The sequence below is a fragment of the Patiria miniata genome, unplaced genomic scaffold (assembly GCF_015706575.1).
Source record: "Patiria miniata isolate m_02_andy unplaced genomic scaffold, ASM1570657v1 HiC_scaffold_15, whole genome shotgun sequence".
Taxonomy (NCBI): domain Eukaryota; kingdom Metazoa; phylum Echinodermata; class Asteroidea; order Valvatida; family Asterinidae; genus Patiria; species Patiria miniata.
The window spans coordinates 2,017,762-2,032,731 of record NW_024037053.1 but is presented as its reverse complement, the minus strand read 5'-3'; the positions used below and the strand labels follow the sequence as shown (position 1 = coordinate 2,032,731).

The window sequence follows — 14,970 nt, the reverse complement described above, 5'->3', positions numbered from 1 at the left end:
TTGGCTAACATGTACATGTAAACGCGAGCCTCAACTGATCAAGGCATATATTTTGTATGGTTTGCCCTAAGCCAAATAACGATACTGTTTGGCTGCAATGCCCATTGATGCGTATATGCAGCGTGAAAGGCCGTTTAAACCTACTGCGAATTCATTACGATAGGTTGAATGGCATACGTCACAATAAAACTTGGTCGCGCTGCCCTTCGCATCAGCCTTCGCGTGATGTGTGAACCGGTCATACACGAATAGGCATATCATGCAGCGTAATTCATAACGTTGTATATCATCGGAACTCGAAGGACAAATATCTCTGTGAACATGGTCGGCGCGAAGCGAGCCATACCCAACATGGGACGAATCATCGTGATGTCAGGGCTGGCTTTGATCGTCATTTTTACTGCTCTTGCATTCATCTCTGATCCCCTTTATACACCAGTGAATAGCAAGCCTCCGATGCAATCGCCCCTGTCCCATGAACGCGGTGAATCACAGACAGGGCAGGACCCTGCATGCAGTCCCAAACCCAAGAACATTCTCTGCATTTTCACCGGACGCTGGAGATACCTGCGAATCAATTTTCCTTACATATATCGCAGTCTGCGTAAGAATGGAGGCGTTCTGGACAAGGTCTACTACTTCATGATCCAATACGACAAGCAGACCCTCACCAAACTGACCCAGTTGACTGACAGTGCCAACAAATACTTAGGAGAGGAAGTGTTCGAGCTCAAGATTATCAATCGTGAAAACGACACGACGGTTCGTCCTACAGACGTGTATGCTGAGGTAACGTACACAATTCTTGGTGAAATAATAAGGTACCCCGAAAGGAAGTACTTCAAAATGGATGACGACATCGTGTACATCCACCCCGGCACCTTCAGGCAGCTTATTGAGCAACAGAACACCTCCGAGTGCTTCCTTCATTTTGCAAACATCGGAGGTGCTAACTGGCGGAGTAGCTACATCCACCAGGAGATGGGCGTGTTTGACAACAAGGCTATCAACCCGAAGAAGCGCAAGTTCAAGTTCGATCCACATGCTAAGTGTGGCTGGAAATCTGTAAAATGTGCGGCGCTGGCGTTGAGAGGATTCTTGTATCACTACCAGAAAAAATCACTGGACAGATTTCTGTTTGACGGCCGCTATCTGACCAATGAGAGAGCGCGTTACAGCATCAACTTGCTCCTATTGGATAAGAACATCATTGACTTCAAAGCCATTACGGAGAGTGGACCTATACAACACGACGACGAGGGCTGGTTGACAGAGATCTACTCCAGAAAAGTCAAGAACCCGAACTGCGTCGTTGGGAAGGCCTTTGTTGTGCACTTCTCCTACTCTATTACTCTGAAGGCAATTTTAAAGAAAGGAACATTTCTGGAGAGGTTCGAGTCCATCGCTTATAATGATCTGGTCAAATATCTGCCTCAAGAATTTCAATCGATTATTGCTTTTAACGCAACCAAGTTCTAGAATATTCATTAATTTTATTATTCTCTATTCATATTTTTCTTGCCCGCATTAGACAAAGAGGCGAAACTCTACAGAATCTACAGAACAGCCTATAACCTGCGGTGTACCACAGGGCTCTGTATTGGGTCCCTTATTGTGTATCTTGTACATTAATGACATCTGCAGCACTTCAGAAAATTATAATTACATATTGCTGATTTGCAGATGACACAAGTTTATTATATACTGACAAAAATGTAGACTTAGCGGTACAGAACCTCAATCTTGAGCTCCGGAAAATCACCACTTGGCTTTTAGCCAATAAATTATGTATAAATGTTCTCAAATCAAATTATATAATATTTTGTACTAGCCAGTACAAGTACACACAGTCTGTTCCTATAATTTTAAATGATACTCATCTTGATCAGGTTATCTTGATCAGAACTTAACTTGGAAGAATCATATAGACGTTATAACATCTAAAATATCAAAACAATATTGGTATAGTGAACCGTCTTATATTTTTTACCTAGTAGCATATTACTAACCTTGTACAACTCATTTGTTTTACCGTATTTAAATTACTCAGTTCGGACTTGGGGTAGTCCAACTCCTAAATGCAACAAACTGCTTACTCAACAGAAACGTGCAGTTCGAGTAATTTTTAAAAGTGGCTATTGTGAACACTCTGGGCCTCTATTTGCAAATTTAAAATTGTTAAAATGTATTGACCTGTATCATCTCAACTTAGGAAAATGTATGTATAAATATATGAATCGTTCATTACCTGCTTGTTTTAACCCCTGTTTTACACTTACTTCAAACATTCAATACTATTTCGTTTTGAATGAAACTGTGTTTACATGTATTTGCAAAGCTTACATGCAGTTTAGGCGTGTATGTGATCTGAGAACAATACAACATTAACATAGATACGAACGAATTCAATTCTTATATTTCCAAGAAAGGTTCAATAGCAAGCTTTTGTTCCCTAATCATGTTAAAGGGAATATACATCATTTGCTTTTGCTGTAATTTTCAGAAATAGATGGAATTGGGGGGTTGGAAATATAAAGCAAATATAGTTACACTGACTTTTTGGAGGTTTTGGGTTTGAAAATGCTATAAAAACGAAGAAAAACGATCATTTTCCTGTAGTCTGGTTCCCTGACTCCATATAAGAAGAAACAGAGCAGTTTACATACATTGGGGAATTGTAAGGTCAGGGAACCAGTCTAGCTGGCTCGTACCCGTTCATAGGTTTGTAATCGATTGCAAACAAGTGCAATGGTCAATTGGGGCCAGTATTTGAAAAAAAGCCAGTTGTTTCCAACGCTGATCGGCCGATCAGCGTTGGAAATTGATACAAAAATACCACTTTTCTTGAAAATGACAGTATACCAGGTGCCATAATTTTACAGGATGCTTTAGACTGTCATTTACCAACATCCTATTAAGGTATTTCGCAAAAACTTGGTAGTTTTATTTTTCGATGTTTGCAAATGTTGTATATTCCCTTTAACAACAATGATATTCCTGCAAACACAATAAATGTACACAAACGGACGCGAGGACGAAAACACCACTAGGACAATTCGTGATTTCAAGTTTTAAAATAAATTGTTTGGTACACAGAATTTCGAACGCAGAATAACAAAAGTGCATTTTGAAGTTTTGAACTCGAACAAAGTCCCTTGTGTCCCCGCTTTTACATGCACGTAGCCGTATTGTAATTACGATAATACAAAGGCTGATTTTCTCGCGATAACGGTGACACATCTGATAAAGATTTTCAACATTTATTGCAACTACTTTATTTCCTCAATCAAATAAAACGATTTTTTTTGTACAAAATTAAAGGGTTCATGAAATGAACTTTTCTTAGGAATATATTTTATTTGCAACTTTCTACTCCTCTTAGATGTATAAAAACTATTTGACATCCCTTAATTATTTTGGTTCATTTTATTAGAAAAGTGAACTTGTTGAAACATTTCAAACTTTTCCAAGCTTTTCCGGACAACTGAGGGCGCCGTTGCTGTGATGTCATTTCAGGAAGACACTGTTCAGTTTAGGGGTTTTCTGTTCAAATTGTGAACCCAAAAATGTGCTCACTGAAAACAGTGTGGGAAAGGTTTGCTCATTGGCTTACTGCCATGTACTGACACCACAAACAATCACCAAAAATAAAGAAACTTCACGACAGCAAAATATCCAAAATTCTGGCATCTTTTGGTGCTGAAATAGCTGTAACATAGATGTTTCTGCCTGAAATGACATCACACTTTTGCTCGTGAATATGGAAATTTGCATTAGCATAAAAACCCAAAATACCTTGAAAAAAAACGAAACGAAAATTGAAAATAAGCTTACATGGGACAAAAAGTAGCAGTTTCAAGGATTGCAAAAATAAAAGCATGGCATGCTATGGGCCCTCTAATATATCTACCGTTAATGTTAATTTGGGCCAAAAGTCCAGACCTTTTGACAAACACTTGTCAGCTTACGTAAACATTGATCCGCTATTAAACTTCGGCCATTTTGAACAATGATCATTGTGCTCAAATCAACAAGGTGATATTGTATACGCCCAAAACGCCCAAATTAAACTGATATTTTCTTCAAAATTTAACACGCACGCCATTTTATGTCACAAGTTTGCATAAAGTTAATAGTACGTCTACTCCACAATCTCTTCGTGAATTTGTACATAATGCTGTACAAAAAGATGTATGGATACTCGTCTATATATGACATAAAAACAAACATCTTGTAATTATAGGATTATGTTTATTTGTTGTAGCTCACCTTAACTAAATGGTTCGCAAATAAAAATAATATACAATTTGTAACTTCATATATTTATTCATTATAAAGTGAGGTTTCCTTTATGTACTGCACACAGTGCTGTTGGCCCTTATTCCCAGATGTCAACATTAGCTAGAACGTTAACAACCAATAACTGTCAATTCGGGCGATTCACAATGTAGTGCGCCACCAAGAGTTTGCCGTGGAGAGTCCCTTTTTCAACTTTATGGACAACAAAATAAGGCCCAGTTGAACGAGTGTCAGTAGACAACTTGAGCTAATTTGTTATAGATTGGGCATAGCGTTCTGCTGCCTTACAAAAAGCACCATATTGATAAAAGGAAAAGAAAGGGGCAAACAGATACTTGAATCATACACTTACGAACCCACTGACCGGAAAAAAACTAACAAGATTCAAATGTTCCGCGTTGCGAATTTGTCAACCATCTCCCATGCAACGCACTGGGAAAAATGAACTCGCCGTGGCAAACTCTTGGTGGCGCACTACATTGCGAATAACCCGAATTGTTCTGACCCATGTTCTGACCTTGTCCGAAATACATGGAATTTCGATTGAGGGCGTGCTTTAGAATCAGTAGATTGTTCCAGGTTGATGGGTGGGTTTTATTTTCTGTTTGAAATCCCTAACATATAGATATCTTTATTTCAGTGAATTAACCAAGTTTGTGATACAACGCCAAATTTTTTTTATTTTTTTTTTGGGGGAGGGGGGTTGCTTTTCACACTTTATCAGAATTCAGTTTATTTTGGAGGACGCGCATGCGCGAAGTCACGTGGTCCCAGTCGACGTAACCCAGCTCCAAGTATCTCTCGTTGGAGTCTTCAAACGGCGTCCGCCCGTGGAGGACGCGATGGTTGTTGACCACCACCATGTCACCTACACGTCGAAAAAGCAAAAACAAATGCGAGTCGATCGAGTGCACAATAAGCTCTGGTCGTGTTGCAAGAAGTCTTGCATGAAAGTCTCGCGTGAAATTTATCAAAATGATCCCTGCCAGAGCTGAAAAATGCGACGCCGAAAAATGCGACGCCGATGGCACATAACGGAACACCACATTTTTGGTCAATTTTCCGGGGACAGACAGACAGACCATCCGCGCCGACCTACCGACCGACCACCAAGTGACATGTTTATAGAACTAGAAGCTCCTGCCAGAGTTTAAAAACGAAAGTTGGCAACATCCACTCCGACAGTACTAGCTTCCCGGTCACTGCTGCTTCCCCTTATGATGAAAATCATTATTTCATCATCATAAAAACAGGCCTACATTGCAGCACACGTTGTCAAGTGTGTCCATATCGAGATAATGATACGGTGCTATATTATAGGATATTTTGCTTTTCATGCATTTTGTTCGTTTACAATAACACCACTCAAAATCCAAAGAAGAATGTTCAACACCTACCCTGTTGAAGTTTCAGCTCAGTTGAATTACACTTTTTCGAGAAAACAGTGAACAACCATGCACAACCTTTTGATCACGAAACACAATTTCGTCAACAGAACTCTTTGTTAAAAAAAGAAGTCCGAGAATTTACTGATCTTTCGAATCCACCTACATATTTTCTTGATTCCTTCTAAATGACAGCAAACCAAGCCAGACTTAATAACTTCATGTGGTGTTTGGTACCAGTGCGATCTTGAATTCAAGCAGGATTTTTAATATTTTTTAGGTAGTTTACTGTAGGTTTACTTTGGTGATAAACACAAATGATCTGATATGCCTTCAACACTCGTCCACTTTTCCGATTTAAAAACATGCAAAAAATGTCACAAGATTCCTACCTTTTTGCAGTTTAACATAATACGCATTTTCCGGGCTCTCAAGGAGTTTGGAAAAGCTCTGGAGGGCGCTATACATGGCTTTAACGTCATCAACGGCCATGCGCAGTGAAGGGGTTCGAGCGTGAGTGCTGTAGTGAATCGCCTTAAGTTGTCCAAAGTGGTCAAGCCTTTAAGAAATAACGAAATATGAAAATAATGCTGTCACATTCATAATTCTACCTTTGCACGTTTTCTAAAGGTTTAAAATGATAACTGCATCAAAACCACGGAGATAAACTACAGATGATAGTTATCTCCTCCCATCGTTTGAATATTCATTAGCCAACGTACATGATTGGGAAATGATGAGATCGGTGATCGAAATCACCGACGTGAGGCTCCGCCCCCACCAGTCGAAACTCCTGCTGATTGGTGGAGAGCAGCCGGAACGCCCTGGGGTCAGCAAGCCTCAACATTTCCGCGGCATGGAAACCGTCCGAGTAGATGCTTTCACCTCCCTTGCCGTCTGATGCTATAATGCAGTGAAAAAACGCCATCTGGAAATATAACAGCCAATCGAGACACCCGTCAAATGATTTAATATTATGGACTCAATTCGTAGTGGTTATCTTTCTTCTGTTTTTTTCTGTATCTTTCTTCTGTCTTAAAAACCGAAATCTCAAAGGTTTATTTTTTTTCAATAAAAAAAGGAGGCGGCCTCCAAAACGGAAGTGGGCGGAGACACTAAACATGTTTTGTTTTTAATTTGGCCTTACATGGTTGGCAACAAATATTGACAAAAATTGCATATTTTTAACACCCTCATTGTGTACGAAAGAGGCAGTTTCATTAAGGCTTTAAATAGTAGTGTTTGTTGGTTATTTTGTATATTCAACAGTTGGAAAGTTGGAAACTTTAATAACTATTCTTTATTTTTGCGACACTGACCTTCCATTTTGCCAATCCGAATGGTAAATTTGTACTGTAAAACGAATAAATGTGGATAAGTTGGTGGATAAGTTATCGGCAAATGTGCCTAAAAATAAACTGTTTGTTCCAATCTTACACATGTTGTTTCATAAAGGCAGCTCATGTCGTTGTGTAGATTCAGCGCTTTGGTGGTGTACGACAGGGCACGATCTTGACCCAAATCCTCAACCTCGTACCCGCCTTTCCTGAGCGGTTGGATCAGTCTTAAAATGAAGGGAAAAAAACAAACTTCAGATTGTTTAAGGGGTTACCATGACACATTTCAGAATAGCCTTATTGTACCAAACTAGAGGAGAATCGGTTATGAGCAGATAACACTAATATACTTTTATAGGCTGACAGTATTTTGTCCGAATTGAGTGGACCTACAAAATGGTCGGGACACTTCCTGAGCCTGCCACGGTCACCCACTCCCCCGCTCCCCCGGTCAATGCTGTTCTCTCCAGCTGATGGAGCACACACCGCGCAATGAGAGACAACATTGAACGGGGGCCGGGGTTGGGGGCCCCAGCGAGATTTGGCCAGGATTGTAGCACTTGTACACAGAGTGGGCCAAAAAAGTGCAACATTCAGAAAACAAATAATAAAAACTTTTTAATGTTTTTTTTTCTTCAATGAAATTATATATTACATTAAAGCCTTGACTATTTCTTAATCCACTGGTGACATGGTCGGCTTGTGCGTAAAGCGCTCGCCTCTCGCCAAGGTGACCACGGTTCGAATCCTGGCCACGGATCACATGTGAGTAGAGTTGTGCGTTGGTTCTCCCCTGTGCCTCGAGGGTTTTTCTCCGGGCCCTCCGGTTTTCCTCCCACCGGAAAAATCAAACATTTTCGATCTCAGGCTGTGCTCCGTGGTCATATATGTGTCGATGTGGGTAAAAAGGAGTGGATTGAGAAATAGTCCGACTTTAATGTGATATTTAATTTTATTGAAGAAAAAAACAATAAACAGTTTTAAATATCTGTTTTCTGAAATCTGAATGTTGCACTTTTTTGGCACACTTTGTACATTGTAATCTGTCGCACGTTAGGAGGACCATATTGGAGTAGGTGTGTTTTGAGAAGTTGTTCCTCTCATTTGGTGGGGTCGTTGAAATGATTTTGGTGAAGTACACGTGAATATGGTCGTCTTGAATTGACTTTCCGAATATTAATGCTTCGGATATCGTGGCCATGTATGAAGCTAGGGCCTTAATTGTGTTACACTTTTATGCGCACAGTATTACAGCAACGAAATTCACTCACCCAAAACTCGTTTCTCTCATCGGGCCGATTCTCTTGGCGAGTATCGGGATCTGATTCGGTTCGGCCGGGGTCCTCTCCAACTTCACGATCCCGAACTCATGGAAGGCCTTCAGGAAGTCCAGCAGAGCCCAGTCATCCGACAGGACTTCTTGGAACTCAAACCTGGGCAGAGACTGGGCGATCTCCGCGCCCCAAAGCTTCGGGGTGGGCAGGGCGGAGAGGGCATCGTCTCGCGGCTCGGCCTGATCGAATCGGTTAGGGCGAAGCCAGTCCGAGTTGAAATCGCTGTGGTGGTGTCGATTCCAGGAGACCCGGAGCGTGTCGCCGTGGTTGACGGTCTCGACCGACTCCGGGTTGGCGTCGATGTCGAGCTCGTCGAAGGGGAGGAGTCGACACTGGGACTCGACGTGGTAGCAGTCGGTACAGAAGCAGTTGTCCAGGAGCCAGACGAACGGGTAGTCTTGTTTCGTGCCGTCAGACCAAGTCACGTTCACCATACGACGCGAGTCATCCTTGCTCAAGGATCTGATCTAGCGATTCAAATTGTCAGAGCGACTGAGTGTTCATTTGGCACAGGCACAGCTTATATATAGGACTTACCCTAAGGATCCTTGTGCCATGAAATCTCAACAACAAAATGGCGAAAGGCAAAAATTAATTCCACAATTTTTGTGGCGAATTTCCATTAACTGTCAAGCGAATGCACTTGAGTGTTCCCTTAGCTTGCACTGTATTCCGTTTACCTCTAAGTTGTCCGTGAAAATTGCCTAGTGTGATTTTGGCCCTAACATGTTCTTTAAAGGTAGTCTATGTAATAGACCCATGGCGAATGTCTATGGTATGTGAGCAGATTCGCTAATTATTAGGCAAGACTCCGCCTCTTGACCTCCTAGATTTTGACCAATCAGCGGGCGCTTTCTATATCGGGTCTTCGGTCATTCACCCGTTGCGCGTCATAGACAATGGATTAAAAAGCCCTGCGTCACGAGCTCTGTATATCATGTTACGCGATAACGCGCCCGGCTGTTGTTGCATTACAAAACACTGCATTCGAATTGACCAATCAAACGTTTAGTCCTGATTTGGGAATGAAATAACGTCACGATTTAGTAAAGTCGACTCCGATTGGCTGAGGCGCGAGATCGCATAAATCTGCATGTTTAGTATCAGACGTTAGACAGGAGTCTTGGCTCCGTGGATAACGGGTGATACTCAGACTACTTTAAAGGGTTTATGAGATGAATTTTTCTTAGGAACACATTTTGTGCAACTTCCTACTTATGCATGACAACCATTTGACATTCCTTTTTTGGTTTTTTTTTTATAGTGCACTTCTTTAAACATTAAAAAAATGTCCATGCTTTTCCGGACAACTGAGGTCGCTGTTGCTGTGATGTCATTTCAGGAAGACACTGTTCAGTTTAGGCGTTTTCTGTTTAAATTGTGAACCCAGACATTTGTTTATGGAAAACATTTGTGAGAAAAGATTGCTCATTGGCTTACTGACATGCACTGATACAACAACGAATCACCAAAGAAAGAAAACTTGACAAGAGCAAAATATCCACAAATCTGACAACCTTTGGTGCTGAAATAGTTGTAACATTGTGGTGTCTGCCTGAAACGACATCACACTTTTGCTCATGAATATGGAAATTCGCATTAGCATAAAAACCAAAAAAGGCACCAAAATACCCTTGAAAATAGCAAAACGATTAAATGGGACACAAAGGTGCATTTTCAAGGATTGCATTAAAAAAAAATACATTGCATGGGCCCTTTAAGTTAAACTTCAATGTCTTACACCCCCATCTTGGGGGGGGGGGGTCTTCAACCATCGAAAAAAGAATTTTAATCTGGAAACACCCCCCCCCCCTTCGTACTGACATGCATCATGGTTGATGTATGAAGAACAAGGATGCCTATAAAATGTACATGGTACATTGTATAGGCGTTACACAGTATGACATTCGCCTTATATCCGTAACCTCAGCATGCAACGACATGAATCGACATGCAACACCATTCAGCCGCTGACCAATGTTATGAAACTAGTAAAATAAGGCCAAAAATAATAAATGGAATGCCAAAGTTCCTAACTTTTGTTCTTGAGTTGCCTAAGAATGCAGGAGAAATATCGTAGATTTCCGGGGAGATGCCCCTGGCCTGCAACCCCTAGCATGCAGGGTATGCCTTCTCGCAGGGTGTGCACCCCTTAGACTCGCCTCCCCCGCACCCCTGTATAAAACTCCCATAGACACCGCTGCTAAATGCCCATACTTCAAAATTCATTTTAAAATACTCAAAACTCTCACAGGTGTTTATGCCACACAGTAAAATGATGATCAACATGTCATCTTTCATTTTCTTTTCAATTTTTGGTGGGTTGACCATTGACTTTTCGAGAAATTCTCACCCAAAGAAGACGACCCCTGAAACAAGTGAGGTTTCCCAAAGTGGAAAAGTAGACATCTTGAAAAACGATCCCTCCACAACATGGCTAAATAGCGTCAATTTCGGGCTCATTTGCATCCAAAATGCTCGGAATTGAAAGCCCCAAGTCTAGTCCGGGCCAGAGGTGCATTGCCGGTATCTCTTCAATTTCCCAATTCCGTGGCTCTCAGAACTTTCTAATATGTAGAATAATTTGAGTGTTTAACTTTTATTCATGAGCTCGGCGGATGGATTATTTGACCTAATTTACACGGTTGTACCCGGCCTTATATCGACTCCCCGTTTCCTGAAAGGTAGATCCGCCCCGAAGTATGACCGTCAAAATTGCTTCCGAGTCAACTAACACTTATATGCAAGCTTGGAAATTTGAGTTGGGGCTTAGTTATTTGAGGGGGGGGGGGGTAACTTTGAGAACTTAATTTTTGAATCCTGATAAGATTTGAGGGTTGGGATTTTCTCGGTTTCCCGACGTACATTTCGTGCTGAAGCGGAGTCGGACCAAGTGCACGTACGTTAACGTAACGGCAGTGTCAACTGATGTCCCGTACTTTGCCCACCCTTGAAAATTTAGCAAATACCATCCAACCATTTTGTACTATCTTGTAAACCATCGCACTTTATTGGTTTCGTGCAAGCTGCAGTTATCGTCGATCTCGCAATGCCAACTTCAATACAATTGTTTGCTACCTTTCTGTTTGTTCTCCAGGAAAGGTCAAAATTATCATAAGATTACAAAACCCGACAGAAGGTTAATCAACCCTGTCAGGGCAGGTGTGTTTATAAATAAGCCAGGGACAAAACGTACTTCAATTTTATGGAAAAGTATAAGCAGGCCTTGTCCGAAAATTTGGCACTCTCAGTACCTGACTGTGTATGAGAGTCCCAAAACTTATACTGAAAACATGCAACACAAGAAAATAGACTAGCACATGAAGAAACCAGTCCAACTCCCAGGCGCGGATCCAGAGGGGGTCAAACACCCCCCCCCCCCCAGTTCTGTCAAACAAACAAAAATTTCCATAGAAATTCATATAAAATAATGCTAACCCCCCCCCCCCCCCCCCCCCCGCTCTGACACCCACAAACAATACTGGTTCGCTCGTATCCCCCGCCCTGCAAACAATGCGCTGGGAAGGGCTGATGAGCTTCACATAATCTTGTGAAGGAAGTGGGGATGGCATCCTGGGTAACTTATCATAACCTATAAGTAACCATCCAGCTGCAGCTGTTTTTAAGACCGCGGTTAGCTAATGCGCGCAAATGGTATCCGAAAACTTTCTCATATAGAAATGCACACATTCCATACCGGATAATGATTTCTTTTTCATTGCGGACCATTGGACAAAATAATTTGAGCGTCGCATAATATGCAATTTGACCCATCGTGCATTCGAAACGGAGCCTGAGCAAGTGACGGAAATTTTAAACTTTACAACACACATTATTACGGTTTTCAACGAATAATAAGCATTTATGAATGGGAATAGAGAGTAGTGACTCAGTCTTAACGGCCGTTTAAAACCTTGCAGGTTCGTGGCCGTGATGACTTGCAGGTCACAGGTCACGCAAAATCAGAGCTTGAATTCATTAGTCCTTCCCAGCGTCCTGTTTGCAGGGTGGTGGGGGTACGAGCGAATTACAGTGGTATTAATATATGCCTGTGCACTAAATAAGAGCCTATATGGAGAACTTAACTAGGGAGCATTTGCTCACTCGCCACTAGTGCAGCTCTGTTTACATGTACGTGGGAAGACTGGCTCATGTCTAGGCGCTCTGAGCAAACTTTCGTTAATATGCGGAAAGTGTGTCGGAAAATTTCGCGTTTCCTGATCCTAGATCCTATGGAGGTCACGGCACGTTGTGTGTGACCGCAGAGCATGCGCAGAGCATGCAGTATGCAGGGCTTTGATTTTCTGCACATTGGGTGGCAATTAGATAATGTACATGTACATATCCCATGTACATCAAGAGTACATCTCCCCCTCTCTATAGCTCTCTCCCCCTCTTGGCATGCGGCCCATCCCTGTGGTTTATTATGTGTTTGTAGTTTTTTGTACAATACCTTCACATGAGTATCCAGCGAAGCCTCTCGGCTGGCCTGAGACGAGTACCAATTCACCGACTGATATCCCCGTGGTGGCTTGGGGACGATCTTTGACAGCTCGGGCCTTGCTGGCAGCTGCAACAGGCTGCGTCGCGCCGTGAACATCGCCGACAGACCCCGGGCATTCCCTTGACCCGTCTGCAATGGCCGTGGTGGCCACACCGAACACGGCAACCGCGGTGAATAGGGGCGAAAGTTGCGCAGGATTTTCAGTCCGTTCCGAATCATATCTGATTCTGAATTCACAAACTGGTTAATGGCGACGGCCCATGGAGAAAAGGATAAACTAGTCTTCACAAAGCCACAGAATCTCTAAATTCATGTACGACATGCATGGGTACTGGTTTAAACCAGACTGACTGAAATAACTGAGAGTAAACACACAAGCTCATGCCATTCAGTGTACACATGTATACTTGTACATTGTATTGCGCGACCTTCGATATGTCGGACTGGACAAGCATAATGCCATATTGTCAACAAGTTCGCAATCCGTCTGTCATTGGGCGCGAAAAATCAATGGTTCTCGAGTCTGGAGTGCTGAATGGTAACACATGTAGCAGCAATCCCGGGACATACCGTTATTTCGTTTTACCGTTTTCATTTCCTCAAAACAAAAACAGTAAACGAACTATTGACCGTTTTGTCGTTTTACAGTTTTGTAAAACGGTCAAACGGTATTAAGATAATTACGGTTTTTCTGTTTTATAAGTTTAATAAAATTCATTACAGCATAACGATCAATGATTTTTGTTTTACAGCTTTACACATATAACTTTGAAAAACAGCAAAACGGTCAGTATTGAATACAGACTGTTTTTTTTTTTATTTCAGTGTCGTAGTGAACAGTCCGCAGTTCCTTTTTATGGTGGTGGGCAAGGGGGTGGAGGGGGACCATGCTTTACATGAAAAAGTGTTACCTTGGCATAATGCGTGGTGTGATTCCTGGCGTGACCCTGACCCCTTCTCATGCGATTCAGTTGGTGGGGCTTAAGAGTTGCAAGCAAAAATGGCGCTGGAAAACTTCAAAGAGGCCATTACTTTTTACAATGGATACAGGATGGTAATACGTTTGAAGAAGTTGCAGATATTTGAAGGAAATTGGAGTTCGGCGCTGCTCTTCAATAGCCAGTTCGAAAACTATGTCGTGAGAACGAAATGTGAGGAGGGCAATTTGGGTCCCAGGCAATGACTCGATCCCAAGGACGCATTAACATTCCTAGGTGCATTGCTTAATTGCCGAACCTAAATCAAAAAAATGGTCGACAGGACTATTGACCGTTTTTTCATTGTCATGTTCTTGTAAAACAACACTCTGAAATGAAGCAACTAACCGTTTATCGCTTTTAGCAATTAAGAAAAACAACAAAAAGATCATTGTTTTTTGTGACCTAATACCGTTTGACCGTTTTACAAAACTGTAAAACGAAAAATCGGTCAACGGTGCGTTTACTGTTTTTGTTTTTGAGGAAATGAAAAACGGTAAAACGAAATAACGCGGTATGTCCCGGGATTAGCAGCAGTACGCAACTGAATACATGTATATGCATTACTAGCACGTTGTCGTAAAAGTTGATCCTGTCTTATAACTTATTCTTTAAAATGGGGCGGTCGCTGCCGAAGTAGTTGAGCGTGATGGGGAGTACTGGTGCTTCCACTCTCCAAAATTGAGTTTCCTTAGATTAGCATATATTTTTTCCTGATATCTCCTTAGAAATTTCTTGGAATTTCATGATATATTTCCTTAAATGAAGTCACCGTAAAATGGTTATTTCTCAGCTTTGTAGTCTCTCAGTTTTTTTCAAAAAAAAAAGTCTCACCCATGCTCAGGCCAAGTTGCGTACTCGTATCCTCTGCACGCGCTGTCAATATGCAGATATCGGCTAAGGCCGGCTCTTTGCGAGTGCTGGCCATATGTCCCCGGAGCCGTAACCTCGACTCGTGTTCTGTATGACCCCCCAAATGGTCTAGGTTTTCATTTGGATACAAATTTACTATACTTTCAATTGAATTGCTTGATTTTTTCTTGCATTTTAGAACTTTCTTTAAAATTTCCTCAAGATTTCGGGATTTCCTTAAAACTTAATTTCCTCCAATTTTTCATTTCCTGAGAAATTTCC

The 14,970-nt window shown here is 41.7% G+C and overlaps 1 protein-coding gene across 1 annotated transcript; it reads right to left on the bottom strand.

The window, feature by feature from the left end:
- Nucleotides 1-3,531: 3,531 nt before the first annotated feature.
- LOC119722379 (gamma-butyrobetaine dioxygenase-like) lies at nt 3,532-13,293 on the bottom strand. Its single transcript, XM_038192453.1, has 6 exons — nt 12,809-13,293; nt 8,293-8,822; nt 7,122-7,248; nt 6,407-6,612; nt 6,077-6,243; nt 3,532-5,167 (listed from the first exon to the last, which is right to left on the bottom strand). The coding sequence occupies exons 1-6, from the start codon at nt 13,076-13,078 to the stop codon at nt 5,010-5,012; spliced, it is 1,458 nt and encodes a 485-aa protein (XP_038048381.1). The 5' UTR covers nt 13,079-13,293; the 3' UTR covers nt 3,532-5,009.
- Between the last annotated feature and the right edge of the window lie 1,677 nt (nt 13,294-14,970).